General features: G+C 42.0%; 1 protein-coding gene across 14 annotated transcripts in view; it reads right to left on the bottom strand.

The window, feature by feature from the left end:
- The window catches only part of Vps13D (vacuolar protein sorting 13D), a 250,150-nt gene that overhangs the window by 52,664 nt on the left and 171,707 nt on the right, over positions 1–25,779 (bottom strand). For 11 of the 14 annotated variants that reach the window (XM_076208559.1, XM_076208564.1, XM_076208561.1 and 8 more), the window contains 4 exons: positions 23,582–23,698; positions 11,950–12,128; positions 4,963–5,107; positions 4,585–4,793 (listed from right to left, as the gene is read on the bottom strand). In XM_076208559.1, coding sequence (XP_076064674.1) covers positions 4,585–4,793; positions 4,963–5,107; positions 11,950–12,128; positions 23,582–23,698 — 650 coding nt within the window. The remainder of the gene's footprint in view (positions 1–4,584; positions 4,794–4,962; positions 5,108–11,949; positions 12,129–23,581; positions 23,699–25,779) is intronic. The other 3 variants (XM_076208569.1, XM_076208571.1, XM_076208572.1) reach the window with 1 other exon arrangement.

The raw sequence follows: 25,779 nt of genomic DNA, 5'->3' as shown, positions 1-25,779 counted from the left end.
CATGTAGTGGAGTGGAAGGAGGTTTCCTCAAGGATAATGTGGATGAAGGTGAAACTGGGAAAGGAGATGTGGGTCTTTGTAAGTGCATATGGGCCTGGCTGTGAGAAGAGTATAGAAGAAAGGGAGGCCTTTTGGATAGATTTAAATGAGTGCATAGAGGATTTAGGGAGAAATGTCAATGTAATAGTACTGGGAGACCTTAATGCTAGGGTAGGAAATGGTCCAATTGATGGAGTGGTTGGGAAATGTAGAGTTCCAGGAAAGAATTGTAGTGGAGAGTTGATGGTGGAAATGTGTCTAGAGAGTTGATGATAACAAATACAGTGTTTCAGAAGAAAGTCAAGCATAAGTACACATGGGAGAGGGTGGTGGATGGAAGGGTGGTAGATAGAGTGTTGATGGATTATGTAGTGGTAAATAGGACTATGATAAGAAGAGTTAAGGATGTACATGTGCTAAGGGGAGAGGGTGGGGGAATATCAGATCATTTTTTGGTGGAAGGCAAGTTGAGAGTGGAGGATAGATGGAGAAAGAGGAAAAGGACAAAAGGTAGGGAGGTGCTTAGAGTGAACTCTTTAAATGAAAAAGAAAAGGTGAAGGAGTACAAGAAGAAGCTGAAGGAGGAGTGGGAGGGAGTGAAGGATAGAGTAGAGCTAGGTGTGGAGGAGGAATGGGGATGGTTCAAGGAGGGAGTCACAAAGTGTGCAAGGATGGTGTGTGGAACAAGAAGGACAGGAGGGAATAGAAGGAAGGGTAGTGAATGGTGGGATGAGGAAACAAAGAAGGTTGTAGAAGAGAAGAAGCGAGCTTTCACAGATTGGTTACAAAATAGGACATGGGAGTCAAATGAGAGGTACAAAGAAAAGAAAAGAGAAGTAAAGCAAAAGGTAAAGGAGGCAAAGAGGAGAGCAGATGTGAAGTGGGGTAAGAATATGAAAGAAAATTATGAAAGTAATAAAAAGATGTTCTGGAAAGAAATTAGGAGAGGAAGAGGAGGCAAATCAAGTAGAGAAGTAAAGGTAAAAGGTGCAGATGGAGAGATGATAATGGAAGAGAAGGCAGTAAGGGGAAGATGGGCAGAATATTTTAGTGAGTTGCTAAATGTGAAGGAGGATAGGGAGGGAAAGATAGTTGCAGTGGGAAATGCTAAGAAAATGAGAGTGATGAGTGAGGAAAATGGAGGAAAAATAATGAAGGATGAAGTGAAGGCAGTTGTTAAGATGATGAAAGCAGGTAAGGCACCTGGTCTGGATGGATGCCATGCAGAATGTCTAAAAAAAGGAGGTACAGTGATGGTGGACTGGCTGGTGAGGTTATTCAATGTTTGCTGGAGAGAGGGTAGAGTGCCAGAAGACTGGAGGAGTGCCTGTATAGTTCCACTTTACAAGAGAAAAGGGGACAAGTGTGAATGTAGTAGTTTCAGAGGGATTAGCTTGTTAAGTGTAGTTGGGAAGGCTTATGGGAGGATCTTGATTGAGAGGATTAGGAGAGGAACAGAGGGAGTAATTGGTGAGGAACAGTGTGGATTTAGGACGGGTAGAGGTTGTGTAGATCAGATCTTTGTGGTAAGACAAATATGTGAGAAAGCTATAGGAAAGGGGAAGGATGTGTTTTGGGCTTTTATGGATCTGGAAAAGGCTTACGATAGGGTAGACAGAAAGGCACTGTGGGAGGTTATGCAGATATATGGGATAGGAGGAAAGCTTCTCGGAGCTGTCAAGAGTTTTTATGAGAGTAGTAGAGCTTGTGAGTAGTAGAGCATGTGTTAGGATTGGAAATGGAGAGAGTGAGTGGTTTGAAGTAAAGGTGGGACTTCGTCAAGGATGCGTTATGTCGCCCTGGCTGTTCAACTTATACATGGATGGGGTGGTGCGAGAGGTGAATGCTAGGGTAGTGAGTCAGGGATTGGAGATGGTTAAAGAAAATGGAGAAAAGTGGGAGGTGAGCCAGCTGTTGTTTGCGGACGACACTGCGCTTGTGGCAGGGTCAGAGGAGGGATTGAGGAAGCTGGTGGCAGAGTTTGGGAGAGTATGTGATAGAAGAAAGCTAAAGATAAATGTGGGTAAAAGTAAGGTGATGAGATGTACAAGGGGTGAAAGTGGCAGTAGACTGGAAGTGAACATTAAGGGAGAGCGACTGGAGGAAGTGGATAGTTTTAGATACTTGGGTGCAAGTGTAGCAGGAAAAGGTGGAGTGAAGGTGGAGGTAGAATGTAGATTGAGAGAAGCGAGTAAATGCCTTGGTGGTTTAAAGAGTGTAATGAGAAATAGACATTTGGGAATGGATGCGAAGAGGAGACTGTATGAAGGAGTGATTGTGCCAACAGCACTGTATGGGGCAGAAACGTGGAACATAAGAGAAGAAGAGAGAAGGAGTTTGAATGTGTTTGAGATGAGGTGTCTGAGAAGTATGGTGGGGGTTACTAGGCTAGATAGAGTGAGAAATGAGGAGGTGAGGAGGAGAACAGGGGTGAAAAAGGATTTGGGAGAGAGGGTTGATGAAAGAATATTAGGATGGTTTGGACACATGGAAAGAATGAGTGAAGAAAGACTAGTAAAAGATGTATGGAAGGCAGATGTGGAGGGAGTGAACATGAGGGGACGTCCTAGGATGAGGTGGATGGATGGGGTGAAGGGGGCTTTGGGGAAGAGGGGAATGTCTGTTGAGGAAGGAAGGGAGAGGACGGAAGACAGAGGTGAGTGGAGAATGGTTGTATATGGATGATGTTGTGACTGCATGGGGAGAAATGGGCGGGGGGGGGTGGGGGGTGGGGTAGTGTGTGTGAGTGAGTTTTGACGCAGCCCGAAGGGATTTCTCCCCGTCCTCTCCATATATGCAAGGGGGGACGGAGAGGGGGGGTCGCCGATTAAGTGGGGCGGCCTTGCTGTGGATGTGCTGTGTCCTGCGGCACTGCTTCTGGCCCGGGGCGGTGGGCAGGGTGCTGGGATGGCCCGTCGTCCGGGAGGTGCTCGGATGAGAGGAGGGGTGGGAGGGGTGTGGAGTGTATTTGGGGATGAAATGGGTGGGAGTGTTTTTATGCCTTTCCCTTTTTGGCTACCTCCCTTGGAAGGGGGAAAAAGCCTTGGTATATGTATGTATGTAGTAGAGCTTTTGTCAGGATTAGAAATGGAGAGTGTGAGTGGTTTGAGGTAAAGGTGGGACTTCGTCAAGGATGCGTTATGTCACCCTGGCTGTTCAACTTATACATGGATGGGGTGGTGCAAGAGGTAAATGCAAGGGTAGTGGGTCAGGGATTGGAGATGGTTAAAGAAAATGGAGAAAAGTGGGAGGTAAGCCAGCTGTTGTTTGCTGACGACACTGCGCTTGTGGCAGGATTGGAGGAGGGATTGAGGAAGTTGGTGACAGAGTTTGGGAGAGTATGTGATAGAAGAAAGCTAAAGATAAATGTGGGTAAAAGTAAGGTGATGAGATGTACAAGGGGTGAAAGTGGCAGTAGACTGGAAGTGAGGATTAAGGGAGAGCGACTGAAGGAAGTGGATAGTTTTAGATACTTGGGTGCAAATGTGGCCGGAAAAGGTGGAGTGAAGGTGGAGGTAGAATGTAGATTGTGAGAAGCGAGTAAATGCCTTGGTGGATTGAAGAGTGTAATGAGGAATAGACATTTGGGGATGGATGCTAAGAGGAGACTGTATGAAGGAGTGATTGTGCCAACAGCACTGTATGGGGCAGAAACATGGAACATAAGAGAGGAAGAGAGAAGGAGTTTGAATGTGTTTGAGATAAGGTGTCTGAGAAGTATGATGGGGTTTACTAGGCTAGATAGAGTGAGAAATGAGGAGGTGAGGAGAAGAACGGGGGTGGAAACGGAGTTGGGAGATAGGGTTGATGAAAGAGTATTAGGATGGTTTGGACACATGGAAAGAATGAGTGAAGAAAGACTAGTAAAAGATGTATGGAAGGCAGATGTGGAGGGAGTGAACATGAGGGGACGTCCTAGGATGAGGTGGATGGATGGGGTGAAGGGGGCTTTGGGGAAGAGGGGAATGTCTGTTGAGAAAGGACGGGAGAGGACAGAAGACTTGGGGTGAATGGAGAATGGTTGTATATGGATGATGTTGTGATGCATGAGGTGGAATGGGCCGGGGAATGGGGGTGAGGTAGTATGTGTGAGCAAAATTTGATGCAGCCCGAAGGGATTTCTCCCCGTCTTCTCCTTTTATGCATGGGGGGATGGAGAGGGGAGGTCGCCAATTTAATGAAGTGGCCTTGCTGTGGATGTGCTGTGTCTTGCGACACTCTGACCCAGGGCAGTGAACAAGGTGCAGGGATGACCCGTCATCCAGGAGGTGCTAAGATAAGAGGGAGAGTGGAGGGGTGTGGAGTGTATTCAGGGATGGAATGAGTGGGAATGATTTTATGCCTTTTCCTTTTTGGCTACCTCCCTTGTAAGGGGGAAAAAGCCTTGGTATATGTATGTATGTACTTTGCACCTGTTGACACTATGATAAAATTACAGACTATGGTTATTAACTTACAGCTTTGAGTAAATGCATTATACAGGAACTTACAGTCGTCTACTATGCTCAAAAATATGCAGCAGGAATATAAAGTAACTCCACCTACTTTTTGAAAGTTCCAGTGAATGCAATGTATATGAAATTCTCATAAGTGAGCTGTGCGCCTTCTCCAAGCAGATTTAGGTTGTAAGTTGCAGATGTTCCACCTGGAGCCACACATGTTAGGTGGGGAGGTGCTATTACTTCATCCCAAGCATATGAGACACATGATCGTGGTTTGACCATACTACGCAGACGTTCCTCTTGTGTGCCAGTCTGAAGAAAGAAAACAATATTTCAGAATAAGAATACAAATTATTAGAAAAATATACTATTATTTCTAAAATCATTTAAGACAAAGTGGGTACTACAGCTCTTTTATTAAAAATTTATTGACCAGTAAATGTGTATATATCTAAGTGAAACTCACAATACTTTCACTAACCTGGTAATAAATAATTGGAACTTCTGAAAAGTTGTCAATACGAAAAGGTGGAGGTAAAGTATCAGCATCAGTGAAAACAATGAAGTACGTTGCATCACTCATGATGATTTCGACACGTATGAAATGGCACAAACAGTTGTTATCTCTGTTTAAGAAAAAAATATTCAATAAGTACAAGTATTACCATCAACATTTTCTACAATACACACACACACACACACACACATATATATATATATATATATATATATATATATATATATATATATAGATATATATATATACACACACACAAAGTTATTAAAAATAAATTGATTAAACACTTGGAAGAGAACAAAATACTAAAAACTGAACAATTTGGTTTTAGAAGTGGAAAATCACGTAGCACAATCTTAATATTCTTTCACTCAAGATTAGTAGAAATAATACAAGAGACGGATGGGCATATTGTGCTTTCTTGGACTTACAAAAGGCTTTTGACAAAGAACCACATAAAAATCTACTAAGTAAAATTGAAATAACAGGTGGAATACAAGGAAAGTTATTGGAATGAATGAAAGACTTCTTTAACGGGAGAAAAATGAGGGTGGTACTTAGAGACAAGAACTGAAATTGGGAAGATATGATAAGCTGAGTCCCCAAGGCTCTGTATTGGCTCCAATAATGTTTGCTATTTATATAAATGATATGGATGCTGGTGTGGAATGTTATATGAACTTCTTTGCAAACAATGCGAAACTATTAAAGGGAGTAAGTACAGAGGAAGACTGCAAATCTTTTCAAGAAGACCTGGACAAAGTCTGTAAATGGAGTCAGACGAGTGAAGTAAACTTCAACATCAAGAAATGTAGTATAATGGAATTTGGAAAAAGCAAAAATAGAATATCATGTCAACATAAAATTGTTACAAAAGAAGTAAAAAAGTAAACTTGGAAAGGGACCTAGGAGTAACTATCTCAAATGAATGCTTTCAACTTATTACGATCGATGAAAGTAGCCTGTGACTACATGGATAAACAAATGGTAAAGAAAATACTAGTTACACTCATAAGACCAAAATTGGAATATGCAGCATCACTATGGACACCTACCGTATATACTCGTGTATAGGTCGTTCTTTTTTAAACTAAATATTTAGCCAAAATCAGGGGTACAACCTATCCACTCGACATTAATGAGGGACAACACTACGCTATCACTGAAGTCGCAACAATTGGTGATTTCAATGTGACAATGACATGAAATTTCAGTGGTGTTTGCACAATATGCATCGGAAAGCTTTTCAAGCCTTTTGTATGCATAAAATATATATATATATCAAAGGTTCCTACTGACTCGCTGCTTTAAACTGAACTATTGCTGTTAGAAAATCATATATCAATTACAATAAAATCGTAAGATTTTCTCTTTTCCAACTTTCATACATTTTATAGTATTTATAAGCATTGCAACCTTGACCCTTTTTTTACCATATGTTACTGGACATCACCTGTTTCACTCGTGGCTGTGTTTCTATATGTGCGCAAATTATATTTTCATAGCGTAATGTAACATCTCGTAACGTAACTTAAATAAACTTATGATTTTTGTAATAAAAAATTATTATTTTCATAAACTTCCACTAGGTCTACTGTACTATTAGATCTACAGTAGATCACACGGAGTTTTAGGCCTAATAACTGCAAACCCTAATCATGAGTACCGGCAAGAGAAAGAGGTATGAAGTAGGTTTTAAGCTGAAAGTGGTGGATTACGCAGAACATGGAAACAGATCTGCAGAAAGGGAGTTTAGGGTTTCAGAAACAGTAGTGAGGGGATGGAGAAAGGAGAATGATCAGCTTAAAGAAATTTTCTTCTATATTGTTGTAGTGTCCACTTGACAGTTAAACTCTATTTTTTTTGTCAAGTTGACTACAATGTTTTTTACATAAGTGCATTTGTTTATGATTATAGTTTTAGAAATGAAACTGTTGTTTATGTAAGTTTGCATTATGCACACGCGTGACAGTCAGACAATCTACATGTGTTCTGATATTAAAATCTTATGAGTAAAGTTTCAAAATAAAGGTAAATATCTGATAATTTTTATGTTTGAATGGGTCTTGTAAATCACCAGATTATAGTGCAACCTATCTGCGGGTCAACCGCAAATAACCACTTTGACAACCACAAACTAGCAGTGTGACCTAAAAGCGAATATATATGGTAGTTAAAAAAAACATAAAGAAACTAGAAAGAATTCAAAGAGCAATGACAAGGATGGCACCAACACTTTGCAATTTGACATATGAACAAAGATTGGATAAACTAATTCTACCAACCCTGGAACAAAGAAGAGAAAGAGGTGATTTGTTAATCATTTACAGAATTATGAAAGGGATGGAAATTCTTGATAGGGATGACCTACTAAATTGGGACAAAAGAAATACAAGAGGACACAGGAAGAAACTTAAGAAGAACAGCTACAGAAGAGATCTGAAAAAGAATAGTTTTCCACACAAACTGAATGAGGAAACAGTGAGTGCTAAAACTATACATGACTTTAAGAAAAAATTGTATGTGGAAAGATACAATAGCGGGTCACTATGAGCATAGCTCTTTTCCTGCAAAATACAACTAGGTAGAATACACGCACACACAATCGTCAAATTGACGGCGAAGATTGGAACTCTGGAAAAAAAAAAACGCAATTTCAGTGGATTTCAACTACAAGGAAGTACCTTTTTGTATTAGTAGGGAAGGGGAAAGCTTGTGGTGTAGTAGGTGATGAAAGGGGAGAAGGGGAGGGATTACTGAGGGAAATGGAAGGAAATGAGGAGGGAGACAAACGGGCTCCCCCTGACAGCAGAAAAAATATAAACAAGAGGTCTGCTGACAACACAGGGGAAATCGAAAATATCAGTAAAAGCATTAAGGTTAGAATTATAGATAAGAACAACACAATGGAAAGTGAAAATAATCATTTCCATGGATTTAATGAGGGGGGGGATGCCAAACTCCCCTGATTAGCAAGTCTAGAAGAAAAACTAGAGAAAATGACCGAACATTGGGAGAGTACGTTCGGTCAACTTGCAAGGATAGCATAGAGAGTTGATAAATTGGAAGAGTTAAAGAAGGAGAACCAAATCCAAACTAAAGAAATAGAATTAAAAAGACAGTTAAAAGAAGTAAAAGATGAGAATGAAGAATTAAAGAGGAATAATAAAGAGAATAAAGAGTCCATAGGAAAAGATGTACATGGTTGGAAAAAAGTCAAAGAAAATAAAAAAAATTGTATTTAAGGATGTAGTGGCACAACAGATGAAAGATCAAACTAAAGACACAATTATTAAAGTGATGAGGGAGGAAGAGAATATAGTGAGAGACTTAGCAGATAAAAAGAAATGTATAATTATATTGGGGATGGAAGAGAAGTATAATACAAATTGGACTACAAGAATAAAGGAAGAGGAGAAAGTAAGATACTGGAAGTAGTTCAAGAAGATGGAACAGAAACAGAAAGAAATAGAAGAACTATATAGACTAGGGAAATACAATACAGATAAGACCAGACCAATTAAGATCAAATTCAGATCACAAACAACAGCAGAGAATATCTTAGCAAAAACAGGGAAACTAGCAAATAGTGAACAATTTAAACAGATATGGATAAAAAGAGAAATGAATAAAGAGGAAAGAGAGGATGAGAAAGCAAAAAGACAAGAAGCTAATGAAAAAAACGAGAAAAGAACAGAGACAGAAAAAGAGAAATTCTTTTGGAGAGTAGTGAATATGAAAGTGAGAAAATGATACATAACAGAGAAAAATGGAAGGAGAACAGAAAACATGATGGAAGTAGCAGAAACTTGAAAATGTCTTACACAAATATAGATGGCTTAATAACAGGCTTGAACGAACTGAATGATTACCTGAAAGAGAAAGAACCGGACATAATGGGAACTGAGGAGACAAAATTGAAAGGTCCACTACTACTCAACAGTGTAGGACATGGTGCTTATAATTGTTGGATTAGAAACAGAGAGGTAAAACAAGGGGGTGGAGTCATGTTCCTGACTAAGAAGGGTATAAATGTGAGGAATGTCACATATGGAAAAAATAGAGTAGAGATGATTATGATGGAAGTGGAAGACAAAGATAGGAAGAGCAGAAAGTTTGTAATAAATTATGTGCCTCCTAAAACAGCCTTGTGGGAAGAGAGAGAACATAAAAGTATGTTAGAAGACACAAGGATAACATTAAATAAGATAATGGAAGATGGAGGAAGAATAGTTATAATGGGTGACTTTAATTGTAAAGAAGTCTGCTGGGAAGAGATGACAGTAAAGGGTGGAGACGACTCGTGGGAAAATGTACTACTTGATATGATTATTGACCATAAACTGATGCAATGGATTCAAGAGAACACTAGGTATAGAAATGAAGAAGAACCATCGAGACTGGACCTAATAATCACATCAGAACCTGAAATAGTGGAAAAGATTGAATATAAGACACCAATAAGTAAAAGTGACCACATATTGGTTGAAATGGAACTAAATGAAGAAAAATACATAAAAATAAATGAACAATATAGAAAAAGAAGATTGATGTATGAAAAAAAAAATAATAAAATAAAATAAGAGAATTCTTTCAAAAAGAAGACTGGGAAAGAATATACAAAGAGGAAACAACAGTGGAAGAGAAATGGAATATTTTGACAAAAATTTATAAAGGAGTGGAAAAATATGTCCCAAGACAAAAGCAAGAAAAAGAATATGTAAAGTGCTGGTACAACAAAAGTTGTAGGGAGTTAAAAGACAAAAGAGATAAAGCTTGGACAAAATTGAAAAAAGACAAAAGACCTGAAAAATGGAAAATATATACTAGTTATAGAAATGAATATGTACAAGTGTGCAGAGAAGAAAAAAGAAAATACGAAAAAGATGTCATAGAAAAATGTAAAGACCAACCAAAACTATTTTACAGATTTGTAAATAACAAAGTGAAAAACAAACAAGATTTAGAGAAACTACGACAAGGAGGAGTTGAATACAGAGGGAAAAAATGGCAGAAATTATGAACAAGCATTTTAAATCAGTGTTTACAAGGGAGAACATAAAACCTAGTGATATCGAATGGGAGGAGAAAGTCCCCCCTATGAAAGAAATAGAAGTAATAAGGAATGAAATAATGAAACACTTGAGTAATCTTGATGTCAGAAAATCGCATGGACCAGATGAAATAGCAAACTGGATTTTGAAAGAATGCAGGAATGAACTGGCACACAAAATACATAGCCTAATAAACAGTTCATTGAAAGAAGGAAAAGTTCCAAAAGATTGGAGAAGAGCAAATATAGTACCTATATATAAAGGGGGAAACAAAGAAGACCCTACAAACTATAGACCAGTCTAACAAGCATGATAGCAAAAATTTGTGAAAGATTGATCAAAAGTAGATGGGTAAGGCATTTAGAAAAAAACAATGTACTAAATCCAAGACAATTTGGATTCAGATAAGGATGATCATGCGTCACAAACTTAATATGTTTCTATTCAAGGCTAATAGATATAATACAAGAAAGAGATGGTTGGCTGATTGCGCATTTCTTGACCGAAAAAAAGCTTTTGACAAAGTGCCACATAAGAAGTTGCTTAAGAAATTAGAAACTGAAGGAGGAATACAGGGCAAACTGCTGAAATGGATGGAAGACTTTTTGCAAGAAAGAAAAATGAGAGTGGTGATAAGAGACAAACACTCTAACTGGGATGAAGTGATAAGTGGTGTTCCACAAGGAAAAGTTTTGGCCCCAATAATGTTTGCTATATATATTAATGATATGAAGGAATTGAAAGTTATATAAGCTTCTTTGCGGATGATGCAAAACTGTTGAAAAAAGTGAACACTGAAGAAGATTGTGAGTCACTACAGAGTGATCTCAATAAAGTATGGGAATGGAGCAGGAAGTGGGAGATGGAGTTCAATACTAAGAAGTGTAGTATAATGGAATTTGGAAGAAGCAAAAAAAGAATAGCAGGATCATATAAATTGGGAGAAGGAATAAAAAAAAGTAGAAAATGAGAAGGACCTGGGAGTCATTATTATGAATAATATGTCACCTGAGAAACATATAAACAAGATTTTTGGAGAAACTTATAATTTAATAAGAACAATCAAAGTGGCATTTACATACCTGGATAAAGAAATGGTGAAGAAAATACTAATCACTTTGATAAGACTAAGATTGGAATATGCAGCAATGATGTGGTCACCAAGTACAAAAAAATGTATAACAAGACTTGAAAGAATACAAAGAGCAATTACAAAATTGGCACCAACACTCTCAAAACTATCATATGAAGAGAGACTAGCAAAACTTGAATTACAGACATTAGAGCAAAGAAGAGAGAGAGGAGATTTGATAACTATTTATAGAATCATGAAAGGCATAGAGACTATTGATAGAGAGGATCTAATAAAATGGGATGATAGAAATACAAGAGGACATGGAAAGAAAATCAAGAAAGATAGTTATAGAAGAGATCTGAAAAAGAACAGCTTTCCCCACAGAGTAATAGACATTTGGAACAAGTTTGAAGAGAAAGTGGTGTGTGCAAAAACAATACATGAATTTAAAAATAGTTTAGATAAAATGTGATATGAAAACGGGACACCATGAGCATAGCTCCTCTTCCCATAAAATACAACTAAGTAAATACACACACACACATATATATATATATATATATTTATATACATATACAGTATATATACAATAACTTCTAAAAATATATTTAACATATGGTGTGGTGGATAGCATAATGAACACATGGCAACACTGCCTTTACCTCATGTATTCTAAGGAAGGATTATAACTGTTATGAGAGCTACGACTAATAAGCAAAACACTAGCACCTTATGGAAACATTTACTGAACAACATGTGCATCCATGAACTTCTATACACTCCAGTTGTAATAACTAATTTTCAGTGATCTTCTTGACTTACCTGATATTTAGATGGAAGGAGTCAATAATTTCTGTGGGGAATCCTCCAGACCAGTGGCAGCCTGGAATGTCTTTCAGAAGAATGCAAAGGAGCTGGTCCTTGTCCAGTCTTGGCCAGTGGAATGGCAGCCAACAGCCAGGAATTGCACGGAGCCATGTTGACTGTGCTCCTGGGTCAGTCTAAACGAATATGTTTCATTAATATTTTTTTAATCTACTGCATACTTCAGTCTATTCACTACAAAAAAAGATGAAGAAGAACAGAAAGAAGAAAATCTTTTTAGATGAAAATTGAGGATGTTACTATCACTATTACTATTATTATTATTATTATACCTAGGTCTCAATCAAACACTCACCAACCACCAATTGTGTGGACATTTGGGACCAGGACATAAACCCACTTTGGGAATTGGCCCAGAACATAAAACACCATCAATTCCTGAAGTTGGTTTATGTCCTGGGCCTAAGTGTCTGCACAATCGGTAGCTGGTGACTGTTGGATTATGAGATCTAGGTGTATCATTATCATTGCTGGATATCTCCCTTTTTTGGGAGAAACCCTTTGGTATATACATAGATTACTATTATAATTTCTGTTATTATCAAAGGGGGAAAGGATGACTTTTCATCTACAAAATGCTGAGATGGGAAGGCTGTAGAATGGCTTCAATGTATATGAAAAAGGTGTGCTTTCATTCAGTCACCCCCTTACATGGGGGAAAGGGCTTTTGGAAAATTTTGTATTACATAGGAATTGGCTGAGTCAAAGCACATACCCACATCATAATGAAATAAAACCTACTCAATCATACTTCTCATCTCAGCACCTTTTGGATGAAGGGTCATTCCTGTTCCTTGCCACAATGCTCAGGTCAAAAGCAATGCAGAAAGACATAGTGCTTTCACAGCAGGGCCTGGCAATTGGAACTAGTCTATCCCCACTGCTTCATTATATGGTGGCCCTCTTCCTGAACCACTCAAAACTTTATGAAGCAGATGAGATGAACATCCTTTTATCCATTCACAATCTCCTTTCACCAACTCCATTTTTATGCACTTGCTCCTTCTTGTTCCAAAGGCCCTAGTCACAACATCCATTCACCTTGTGATGCTCTATGTATAATTTCCTTATAATAATATTAATACCCAGTGGGTATATTGTCTTTAATATTGTCATTGTGTATTTTGTATCTGTGTACCAATACGTTTGGGGGAACCAAGTGTTTGGACCCCACATTTGGTGCCAAGACAATGCATGGTGTTAGTTGTAACTCAGCCTCTGAAGTGTACGCACATGTTTCTTTATAGTAGTGCTTTATCAAAGTGTGATTTAATACACTAATTTACATTGTTAATCTACTTTTATTTCGCCACCCTACTACAGCCTCAGTCTTCCTCTCAAGCTCACTCCATCCACATCTACTTTTCACATTCTATTTGCTAGTCTTTCCTAACTCAAGCTTTCCATTTGCCTAAAATACTTCAGTGCTCTTTGACCTGCTCTATCCAACAGCTCTTTCCACCCCTATTCTCTGCCTAACATCCACATTTCTCTCTATTCTTGTAACACCCTTGACATTTCTAAAATTCATCATCTCAAACAAACTCACAATCTTCCTTTCTACCTTCCTTTTATACTCAGAAGTTTCTGCTCCATAGGGTGCTTTGGGCACACTCACTCTTTTGCATAACCTTCTCTTGTATTCATCCTAAAGTTCTCATAACTCTTTTCATTCCACCTAATCATTTACTTGGGTCTCCTGCAAGAGAGGGTTGGGGGCAATGGACTGATTGATTTTAAATCTTCCTTTACACCTCCTCATCAACTCCTTTCACTGCCACATGTGACCCCCAAATACTTAAAACAAAAATCAGTTCCTTCAGCCTCTCACCCTTTATGCTCACATCTAACCTGCCACCATCATTACTCTTTGTATATCTCATCAAAGGATTACAAAGGAGGAGCATACCAACAGAAGACCTTTTGGCCCATAACTAGGTTGGATGCATACATACATACATATACCAAAGGCTTTTTCCCCTTACACGGGGGGTAGCCAAAAAGAAAAAGACATAGAAACCACTCCCACCCATTCCATTTCCCATATATTCCACTCCCCTCCACCCTCCTTCTTATCTTGGCACCTCCTGGATGATGGGTCATCCCTGCATCCTGTCCACTGCCCTGGATCAGAGGCAGTGTCGCAAGACACAGCACATCCACAGCAAGGCCGCTTCATAAATTTGGCGACCCCCCCTCTCCGTCTCCTCATGCAGAAAAATGTAATTTTCGCAGGAAAATTAATTTTTCCCTGATGCAAACCTGAGGTACTCTTTACAATAGGATACCTTCGCATAGCGCGAATATTTCTACTGCAAAATTAAAATCCTCACTCTGTGGGTCTGGGCAACACTTATCCTCAGTAAGGGGCCCCATTGGGGCAAGGGGGGGGGGCACTTGCCCTCCACCACAAGTCTCGCACACTATAACCATTCTCTGAGCCAGGTATGAATTAAGCACAAGGTTTGTCAGGCAAGGAGAAGGAACTGTTTAGAGGGGTGGTTGAGGAGGGCCATTAAAGGTAAGGAGTACCTCAGGTTTGCATCAGGGAAAAATAAATTTTCCTGCGAAAATTACATTTGTTCCGAAGAATACAAACTCTTCGGTACTCCTTACAATAGGAGACTCGGACTTAGGAGGGAAGGAAGTTGTTATCTAGCCTGGGAAACTGCTGTAAGGAAAATCTAGTGTGCGAAGACTATGTTGACCAGACCCCTATACATTCCCCTCACTTTGAAGTGCACCCCTTTCTGTTCCCTGGAGTGGAGACAGACAGGTTATAATCACTTTTGTACCACTGAAGGGCTTGAATTGATTCCCTTGGAATGCTTGAGAGCCCGCGGGTAAGGTAAGGGAATGTAAGAGTATGAGAAGGACTTTGGAAAGTTATCCCTGCAGTTGCCGAGCCAGAACCTGGATGAGTTGTCAGGGTCGGCTGTGTGCTCTTGAGGAGGGGTATATCATTTTCAGGACTTCTTGGGCGGCCACTACGGGGCCCAAAGATAAGTTCCCTAAAGATTCCCGCATAACTTCTTTGAGGTAAAAGGAAGTGAACGTATTCTGGCTCTTCCATATACCTGCTTGAAGAACCTGGTTGACTGACAGATTCTTTCTGATGACTAGGGAGGTCCCTACTGCCCTCAGGTCATGGACAATCTGTGTGGTTCATGTCGCAGGCTCTGCGGATGACTTCCATTGTCCAGTAAGAAATGGAATTCTTAGTGATGGGCTACCTTTAGTAGAGATGAACAACCTCTTTAATTCTGGTCGAAGATGTTCGGTTCTCTTGAGGTAGGTCCAGATGGCTCGTACTGGGCATAGAACTGTTTCAGTCTATTCTCCCCCTGCAAATTCGTCTAAGGACGGAACACTAAAGGACCAGAATCTAGGGTCGGATTTGGCAGGATCTTGGTTTTTGGCAATGAATTGAGGCATGAAAGTGAAGGAGACCTCTTTCCATCCTTTGGAATGGGCGACTCTATAAGAGATGGCATGTAACTCCCCTACTCTCTTGGAAGATGCCAGGGCTAGCAGAAAAAACTGTCCTCTAGGTGAGGTCCTTCAGATGTGCCTCTCGGAGAGGTTCGTAAGGGGGACCCCTCAGAGAGTTCAGGACTAATGCCACATCCCGCGGAGGAGAACTGATTTCCCTGGGGGGGCATGATCATTGAAGTGCCTGAAGAGCATGGAAATTCCCGGTGAAAGGGCTAGGACCATGCCCTTCAGAGAAAACACCTGATTTAGAGCTGCCCTATAGCCTTGTACTGCCGAGAGGGAGATCTTCTTGGACTTCCTGAGGAAGTGGAAGGAGGCGATCTCAGGAATGGTGGCTCGATCTGGGACTAACTTCCTGGAGTGGCACCATTTTGCAAAGGCATTGCATTTCCCTTGATAAAGGTTAGCTGAGGAAGAGCGAATAGGAGCGGACATGTCCTCTGCCACTTCTCTGGGAAAAACCCTTCTTTAGGAGGATCCGGACCATAGTCTGAATGCATGAAGATTGAGTGCTGAAGGGTTCTTGTGCCAAGGCCCATTAATGGGTGGATACAGAAGATCTGGTCTTCCCTGAAGGGCCAGAGGCTCTTCTACTGCTAGCTCGAGGGCGTCTGGAAACCATGGGGCTTTGGGCCACCAAGGAGCGATCAAAGTCATCCGAAGGTAGGATGCGTGTCTTGCTCTCAGGAGTACCTTCTGGAGCAAGGGAAATGGTGGGAAAGCGTAGGAGTCCAGGTTGTCCCAACTTTGCAGAAGAGCGTCTTCTCCTGCTGTCAGAGGATCCGGGAAAGGGCTGAAATATATTGGGAGTTGGTGATTCCATCTCATTGCAAAAAGGTCCACTAGAGGGGAGCCCCATTTGCTGAGGATGAAGTTCGCTACCTCTTGATAGAGGGACCATTCTGTGTTGATTATCTGATTCTTCCTGCCGAGGTGGTCCGCCCAGACATTCCTCTTCCCCGGGATGTAGCGGGCTTTGAGTGACACCTGGAGATTCTTGGCTAGGTTGAGGATGTCCATCATCAGAAGGCATAGTTCCTGGGAGACTGTGCCCCCCTTGCTCGTTCAGGTAGGCTACTACCGAGGAATTGTCCGACATTATGCCCACTACTTTTCCTGAGACTTGATCCTTGAAGTGATGGAGAGCCAGGAGTACTGCTTTCAACTCAAGCCAATTGATATGGGCTGTCCGCTCGACTGTGGACCAGGAACCGCTGGTGTGATCGTCGTTGAGGTGGGCTCCCCAGCCCTCCTTGGAGGCATCGGAGAACAGGAGGACTTCGGGGGGAGATGGGCCGAGGGGCATCCCCATGAGAAGGTTGCATGGGCCTTCCACCAGAGAAGAGAATCCTTGACTTCTTCGGTGAGGGAGATGTGTTGTAGGGGTTCTCCCTCTTGCGGGGCCCACTGAGACTTGAGGAGCCACTGTAGCGGTCGCATTCTTTGTCTACTCCTGGGGAGTAATTTCTCTATGGAGGCCATATGGCCCAGGAGGATTGGGCATTGTGTCGCTGTCAGGAACCTGGTCGATAGTGCCTGTGCAACTAGAGAAGCGAGATTCGGGATCCCCTTTTCTACTGGGAAGGACTCCATTAGGGAGGAGTCCAGGACCATACCCAGGTACGTGACTCTCTGTCTTGGTAAGAAATCTGACTTTTCCGGGTTGACTACTGTGCCCAATTTCAGGACAAAGGTTAGGACCATTCTCAGGTGTTCTTGGCATAGCTGGGCGGAATGTGCAAGGATCAGCCAGTTATCCAAGTAACGGAGTAGTTGAATTCCCCTGGAGTGGGACCACGCTGAAACGAGGTTGAACACACTGGAGAAGACTTGGGGTGCTATGGAAAGTCCAAAGCAGAGGCAGGGGAAGTGGAAGGTGTTGCCCCTGTGGATGATTCTGAGGAATTTCCTGGAGGAGGGATGCACTGGTATGTGGAAATAGGCATCTTGGAGGTCCAGCGACACCATGAAGTCCCCTTCCCTGATAGACGCCCTTACGGACTCTGGGGTGTCCATTCGGAACTTCGTCAGGGAAAGGAACTTGTTGAGTGGAGACAAATAGATGACTGGTCTCCACACCCCTGTTGTCGTTTCTACTAGGAATAGCCTTGGGTAGAACCCTGGGTCCGGAGTCGAGACTTCCTCTAAAGCTCCTTTCTGGAGCAGAACGGAGGATTCCTCCGCTAGGGCCCGCCCACGAGCCGAGTCCGGGTGGAAGCTGCTGACTAGGATGGGATAGGGGGAGAGGTTTGGGACAGTGGGAAAGGGAAGACAATAGCCTGTCTTAATGACTTAGTAGGTCCAGTCTTCCGCCCCGGCCTCTTCCCATGCTCTCCAGTAGAGGGAGAGGCAACCCCCTATCTTGTGCGGAGGGGCTGGCGAATTCCTAGGATTCCTGTGGGGGAGTCCGGAGCCTCTATAATGTTTGCGTCTAGGATCTCTAGTCGTAAAGGGACGGGGCTTTCCTGTCTGCCTTTTCGACATGGAGTGGAGGGGTAGGGAATCAGCATGCGGGTTAGAAGGGGGGCCCTCTTCAATGGAGCATAAATTTCTCTGAGGAGGGGATCACTGGGGTCTCCTAGGACGGTGTCTCTCCTGCGGGACTCAATGTTGGCCCAAGACGTTAAGAGGCAGGCCGCTTGATGCTTCAGAGCTCTGCTCGAGCTTTCCCATAGAGCCTGGAGGTTGCATTCCCCTTGGGGTTGCAGCCCGGGTAAAAACTCCCTTACTGAAGCCAAGACGCGTTCCAGCCAGGCGTGCACCGCGAGAGAGAGAGCCAGGCCCTGAACGAGGTCCCTGGATTCTCTGCCGGAAAGGATGACGTTTCTTCTGAGCAGTGAATCCACGTCCGCTTTGACAAGCTCTGGTAACCGAGCCGGGATCAAGGCTGCTTAAGGTTTGTCCCTGATGGGAAGTAGAAGCGTTTTTGCTGTTCCACTGGAACAGAGCGCCAGCGCGGTTTTTCGGTTGCACGCTTTGTGAGTGCGTCGGAGGCCTGGTTCATGGCTCGTACCGCTGTGTACTCCATGGGAGTTGGTTTTGTTGTTTGAGAATTGCCCGTCCTGAAGATTTCAGACTCGAACGTGACTTCCACTTCTTGTGGAAGGCTCAGTTAATTAGCTCTCCTAACTTTAGAGAGGATCTCTGAGCAGGAGGGTGTAACAACCATCGGGGATTCCGACTAGGAATCCTGCGAAGTTTGGTAACTTGCCCTCTCATCCCCGGCGCTGTGGACGTCGTCGCCGTCGTAGCTGGCGCCTGTCCGGTCAGCGAGAAACACTGCGTCTGCAACCTCGTCCCTGATCTCTGTCCTCGTGAGCAAAGGGCATGGAAAGGTCACCGTTGATCACCCGGCTCTTCCTACGGTGGGTGTTGTGCGTACTGCGGGATTCCTGAGTAGAAGAGACTAAGGGGCTCTTTGTCTTTGAACCCGGGTTCTTTGTCCGTGCCGGCGTCGAGTTTCCGGGATGCGTCGGGGGCAAGCCGCAAGCGACCACATCCGGGAAAAATGTCATACAGGAGCGGTAGCTAGAGGTGGCCTGAGGCGCATGTCCGTCTACGCTAACCGTCCTGGTTGAAGGAAGAGAGGACAACTTTGGCCTGAGAATGACTCGAAGTGGACGTTGTACCACCTTCCTGGCTACTACGCTTTGGAGGAGGGACCGTCGAGTATCCGGGATGGGTCGAGGGCAAGCCGCAAGCGACCTCATCCGGGAAAAATCTCGTACAGGAGCGGTAGCTAGAGGTGGCCTGAGGCGCATGTCCGTCTACGCTAACCGTCCTGGTTGAAGGAATAGAGGACAACTTAGCCTGAGAAATGACTCGAGGTGGACGTTGTACCACTTTCCTGGCTACTACGCTTTGGAGGAGGGACCGTCGAGTTTCCGGGATGGGTCGAGGGCAAGCCGCAAGCGACCTCATCCGGGAAAAATCTCGTACAGGAACGGTAGCTAGAGGTGGCCTGAGGCGCATGTCCGTCTACGCTAACCGTCCTGGTTAAAGGAATAAAGGACAACTTGGCTTCCTGTCTACTACGCCGTGGAGGGAGAGAATTGCTCGTCTCCTCTGAAGCCGTAGTCTGCCTTCTCTTGTTTTTGGGGGGTGAAGAGGGAAGCCATTTTCTATGCTTGCGCACCTTTTCCCCTGCATGTGCTTTCCTGTGAACATGAAAGTACACGGAACACTGACTATCATCTCACTGAATGCACGTCTCACACGGGGATGAAGGTGAACACTTAAGAGCTATACACTTGAAACACCAAATGTGAGGATCCACTTGGGCTGGCGGTAAGGGGGGTGAGACAAAGGTATCTCCCTTCGGCGAAGGCACACAACCCATCTTGAACAACAACAATACTGGAACCAGATTCCATACTTACAGTGAAGGGTAGGATACCCGGTGGCGGTTAAGGGAATAATACAGGAAAGGGAGAAGCACTTAAAAAATTCCAGGACACAGGATGGCGTAGGGAAAACCCCGATGAAATTGAAGGACGACGAACTCCTTAGCGTCCTGGGAGTGAGCTGGCGACAATCGAAGCGGGTTGCTTGATTTTCGGCCCATACGTAAACATAGAACCGTTGAGTAATTAACGGTTCGCTGCCGCGCTAATAATGGAGTTTGACTGAGAATCGGCCCATTAAGGGGGAAACCGATAAAAAACTAGACATGTATAGTAGAGAGATGTTAACGCGGTCGCTACTGCGAAGAGAATGGTTATAGTGTGCGAGACTTGTGGTGGAGGGCAAGGCCCCCCCCCCTTGCCCCAATGGGGCCCCTTACTGAGGATAAGCGTTGCCCAGACCCACAAAGTGAGTATTTTAATTTCGCAGTAGAAATATTCGCGCTACGCGAAGGTATCCTATTGTAAGGAGTACCGAAGAGTTTGTATTCTTCGGAACAAAGAGAAGACAGGGAGAAATCCCTTCGGGCTGCGTCAAATTTTTTCTCATACATATTTCCTCACCCCACATCCCCCACCCACTCCCACTCATGCATCACAGCATCATCTATACACAACCCTTCTCCATTCACCCCATCTTCTGTCCTCTCCCGTCCTTCCTCCACAGACATTCCTCTCTTTTGTAATGCCCCTTTCACCCCATCCATCCATCTCATCCCAGGACGCCCCCTAATATTCACTCCCTCCACCTCTGCCGTCCACACTTCTTTTACTAATCTTTCTTCACTCATTCTTTCCATGTGTCCAAACCATCCCAATACTCTTTCATCAACCCTATCTCCCAGCTCCCTTTCCACCCCTGTTCTCCTCACCTCCTCATTTCTCACTCTATCTAGCCTAGTAACCCCTATCATACTTCTCAGACATTTCATCTCAAACACATTCAAACTCCTTCTCTCTTCCTCTTTCATGTTCCATGTTTCTGCCCCGTACAGTGGTGTTGGCACAATCACTCCTTCATATGACCTCCTCTTAGCATCCATTCCCAGATGTCTATTTCTCATTACACTTTTCAATCCACCAAGGCATTTACTCCCTTCTCTCAATCTACATTCTACCTCCACCCCCACTCCTCCCTTTCCTGCCACATTCGCACCCAAGTATCTAAAACTATCCACTTCCTCCAGTCTTTTGCCCTTAATGATCACTTCCAGCCTGTTGTCATTCTCTCCCCTTGTACATCTCATCACCTTACTTTTGCCCACATTTATCTTTAGCTTCCTTCTTTCACACACCTTCTCAAACTATGTCACTAACTTCCTCAATTCCTCCTTTGATCCTGCTACAAGCGCAGTGTCATCAGCAAACAACAACTGGCTCACCTCCCACTTTTCTCCATTTTCTTTAATCATCTCCAATCCCTGACCCACTACCCTTGCATTCACCTCTCACACCACCCCATCCATGTAAAGATTGAACAGCCAGGGCAACATAACACATCCTCGACGAAATCCCACCTTTACCTCAAACCATTCACTCTCTTCATTTCTATTCCTAACACAAGCTCTACTATCTCTTGTAAAAACTCTTGACTGCTCTTAACAGCTTTCCTCCTATCCCATATGTCTGCAGTACCTCCCACAGTGCCTTCCTGTCTACCCTATCATAAGCCTTTTCCAGATCCATAACAGCCAAAAAAACATCCTTACCTTTTCCTATAGCTTTCTCACATATGTGTCTTACCACAAAAATCTGACCTACACAACCCCTACCTGTCCTAAAACCACACTGTTCCTCACCAATTACTCCCTCTGTTGCTCTCCTAATCCTCTCAATCAATCCTCCTATAAGCCTTTCCAACTACACTCAACAAGGTGATCCTTCTGGAACTACTACACTCACACTTGTCCCCCTTTCCCTTGTAAAGTGGGACTATACAGGCACTCTTCCAGTCCTCCGGCACTCTACCCTCTCTTAAACAAACATTAAATAACCTCACCAGCCAGTCCACCATAACTGTACCTCCTTTTTTCAGACATTCTGAATGGCATCCATCCAGACCAGGTGCCTTACCTGCTCTCATCATCTTAACAGCTGCTTTCACTTCATCCTTTCTTATTTCTCCTCCATTTTCCTCACTCATCACTCTCATTTTCTTAGCGCTTCCCACTGCAACTACCTTTCCCTCCCTATCATCCTTCACATTTAGCATAAATACATACATATACCAGGGCCTTTTCCCCCTTTCAAGGGAGGTAGCCAAAAAGAAAAAGGCATAAAATCATTCCCACCCATTCCATCCCTAAATACACTCCACTCCCCTCCACCCTCTCTCTTATTTTAACACCTCCTGGAAGATGGGTCATCCCTGCATCTTGTCCACTGCCTTGGGTCAGAGGCAGTGTCGCAAGACACAGCACATCCACAGCAAGGCCACTTCATTAAATCAGCGACCTCCCCTCTCCGTCCCCCCATGCATAAAAGGAGAAGACATGGAGAAATCCCTTCGGGCTGTGTAAAATTTTGCTCACACATACTACCTCACCTCCCATCCCCCCGCCCATTCCACCTCATGCATCACATCATCATCCATATACAACCATTCTCCATTCACCCCTGTCTTCTGTCCTAACCTGTCCTTCCCCAACAGACATTCCACTCTTCCCCAAAGCCCCCTTCACCCCATCCATCCATCTCATCCTAGGACGTCCCCTCATATTCACTCCCTCCACATCTCCCTTCCATACCTCTTTTACTAGTCTTCCTTCACTCATTCTTTCCATGTGTCCAAACCATCCTAATACTCTTTCATCAACCCTATCTCCCAACTCCCTTTCCACCTCTGTTCTCCTCCTCACCTCCTCATTTCTCACTCTATCTAGCCTAGTAACTGCCATCATACTTCTCAGACAACTCATCCAAACACATTCAAACTCTTTCTCTCTTCCTCTCTTATGTTCACATTTAGCAACTCCCTAAAATACTCTGCCCATCTTCCTCTCACTGCCTTCTCTTCCATTATCATCTCTCCATCTGCACGTTTTACCTTTTCTTCTCTACTTGATTCACCTCCCTTTTCTCTTTTAATTTCCTTCCAAAACATCTTTTTATTGCTTTCATTTTTTTTTTGTCATACTCTTACCCCATTTCACATCTGCTCTCCTCTTTGCTTCTTTTATCTTATGCTTATGTATATATATGTATATGTGTGTATATATATATATATATTATATATATATATATATATATTATATATATTATATATATATCAATCATATATATATATATATATATATATATATATATATCAATCATATATATATATATATATATATATATATACATGCATATTATTGCTTACAGATTTTGAGAAAGCATAAAACAAAGCTGAAAATGTTTGGATAGTTCTGCTAACATACAAACAAGCAAAAACAAAATTCTATTTACCACAAACAATAAACAAAAGCCATTTACCACATACAGAAACTGAAAGCTAACCACAAACATAAGATGAAAGCTGCTCAACACAAAACAGATTTGACAAGTTTAACACACAAAAAAATACTTGAAGAAATTGAAGCATATACAGTATATGCACCTGCAGAGGAAAACACATAAATGTTTATGCATTTAGTCCCCTATTTCACAACAACAGAAGGAAGATTTATTACCATAAATAGCTGAGCATGACTTTGGTCTTGAGTCATTTTATACCCCCTTTTACGGTGGATATTGAAAATCTTCCCCTTATCTTGAAATTTCCGCCAGATGCTAGATTGTGCTGTTATCTGTGAGCAACAACAGTAAATCAAAGAATAAATTGTCAGCTAACCACCTATGAAACCATAACACCAAGATATTAAAGGACCTCTTCCTGATTTAATTTTTCTTCAAAGTTTTGTTAGTAGGGAACATCACACAAGAGTAAAATGAAATAATGATTGAATGAATAAATAAACAAGTCTATCTATATACTAAGGACTTTTTCCCCCTTACCAGGGAAGTTGCCAAAGTCAAAAGGCATATACCCACTCCCATCCACCACCCTTTCCTCCTTCTCATCTTAGCTCCTCATGGAGGATGGTGGGTCATCCTTGTATCCTGCCCACTGCTCTTGGTCAGAAGCAATGCAGCAAGAAACAACATATCCATAGCAAGGCTGCTTCACTTAATCAGTGACCCTCCCCCCTCCTCCTCCATCCCCTCATGCAGAAAACAAGAAGATAGGGAGAAATCCCTTTGGGCGGTGTCAAAGTATCATTCACACCTCCCACTTTTCTCCATTTTCTTTAACCATTTCCAATACCTTGCCCAATACCCTCGCCTTTACCTCCCACACCATCCCATCCATGTTCACATTAAACAGCTATGGTGACATGACACATACCTGATGTAGCCCCACCTTTACCTCAAACTACTCCCTCTCTCCATTTCTAATTCTAATACAGGTTCCACTGCTCTTGTAAAAACTCCAGACTGCCCTTAACAGCTTTCCCTTGTTCCCATATATCTGTAAAAACCTCCCAGTGCCTTCCTGTCTACCCTGTCAAGGCCTTTTCTAAATCCATAAAGGCCCAAAATATATCCTTACCTTTTCCTAAAGCTTTCTCACATATTTTACTACAAAAACCTGATAAATAAATAAATACATAAAAAATAAATACATGAATAAACAGATAAGAAAAAATACAGTGTATTATATCAATTATATAAATAATGCTTCCACAACAATTACATTCAAGTCATTTTATCCTTAAGTTCTGTTTCCTTTCAAGTCTCAAGACAAATAGACCATAAATATAGAAACCTAAGGGATTTTGGCAACTTAAGATTTTAAGTAAAATAAAAATCTAAATAAAAAACTCAATCCATGAGATTGCAAACTGATCTGTGTGCTGAAAAGAGTTAAAAAAAAGTTTACTACTGTATATAAAACCACAATTGTAATGCTATATGATAATAATGACTTAATTTTCACATGTTCACATCCTTGTCCAACCACTTATAAGGGGTAAAAATCCTTCATAATTAGGGTCCTTCCTATCATATTTCTTTTTCTCCAGACTTTCTTTTCTGTTTCACTTACATGGAGCTGAAATGCAATTCATATAAAGACAATAATCTTCTAAGGATCAAACAGTAAAGAGGTCATAAAGTGCACAAATCAATACAAGTAACTGCGTGCAAAAACAGGTGAACTAATTGATGTTTGTGGTCCATTCACAAAATGATTAGTTATAAAGAAAATAGGTACATCATATGGGTTATGAAGAAGAAAAAAAAAAAAAAAAAAAAAGCTGACTAAAAAGTACATTAAGAAGAAGATAAAATGGAAGAAGATGAAGTAAAAGATGAAGAAGAAAGAAGTTATGCACTAGAAGAAGACAGGAATGCGAGAATGTTTTATGTGAATGCTGAAACAATCAAAGCTGGCAATGTGCAAGTACTTTTAGCTACATATACAAACTAATAGTGGGATGGATGGAGAAATCAATTACTTTAATGCACTGGGCAAAAAACACTTCAAATACATACATACCAAAAGGCCTTTTTCCCTTTAAAAAGGGGGTAGTCAAGTTAAAACTTACACCCATCCCAAACCGACCTGATATTCCTTCTCCAATATTAAGCCTACTGCTTCCCAATTTTTAACTTTTAAATTATTGTAAAAAAAAAAGAGAAAAAAGGATGGCTATGAACAAACAGCTGAATTCTAGGGACTCTACTTCTATTTTCAGTAAATAAATTAATAAAGTATAGTTCTTTCACAAATTATTGATTTAATATTTCCCAGGATGCCTCTTTGGATACCCCCAAGAACCAGTTTCGATATCCCCTGAGGGTACTGAGGCACTACTTTAACCCCTTC

Source organism: Oratosquilla oratoria, chromosome 25 (assembly GCF_046742065.1).
Source record: "Oratosquilla oratoria isolate Oo_2021 chromosome 25, ASM4674206v1, whole genome shotgun sequence".
NCBI lineage: Eukaryota > Metazoa > Arthropoda > Malacostraca > Stomatopoda > Squillidae > Oratosquilla > Oratosquilla oratoria.
Note: the sequence above shows the minus strand (reverse complement) of the source record. Positions and strands in the feature narration are given on the sequence as shown.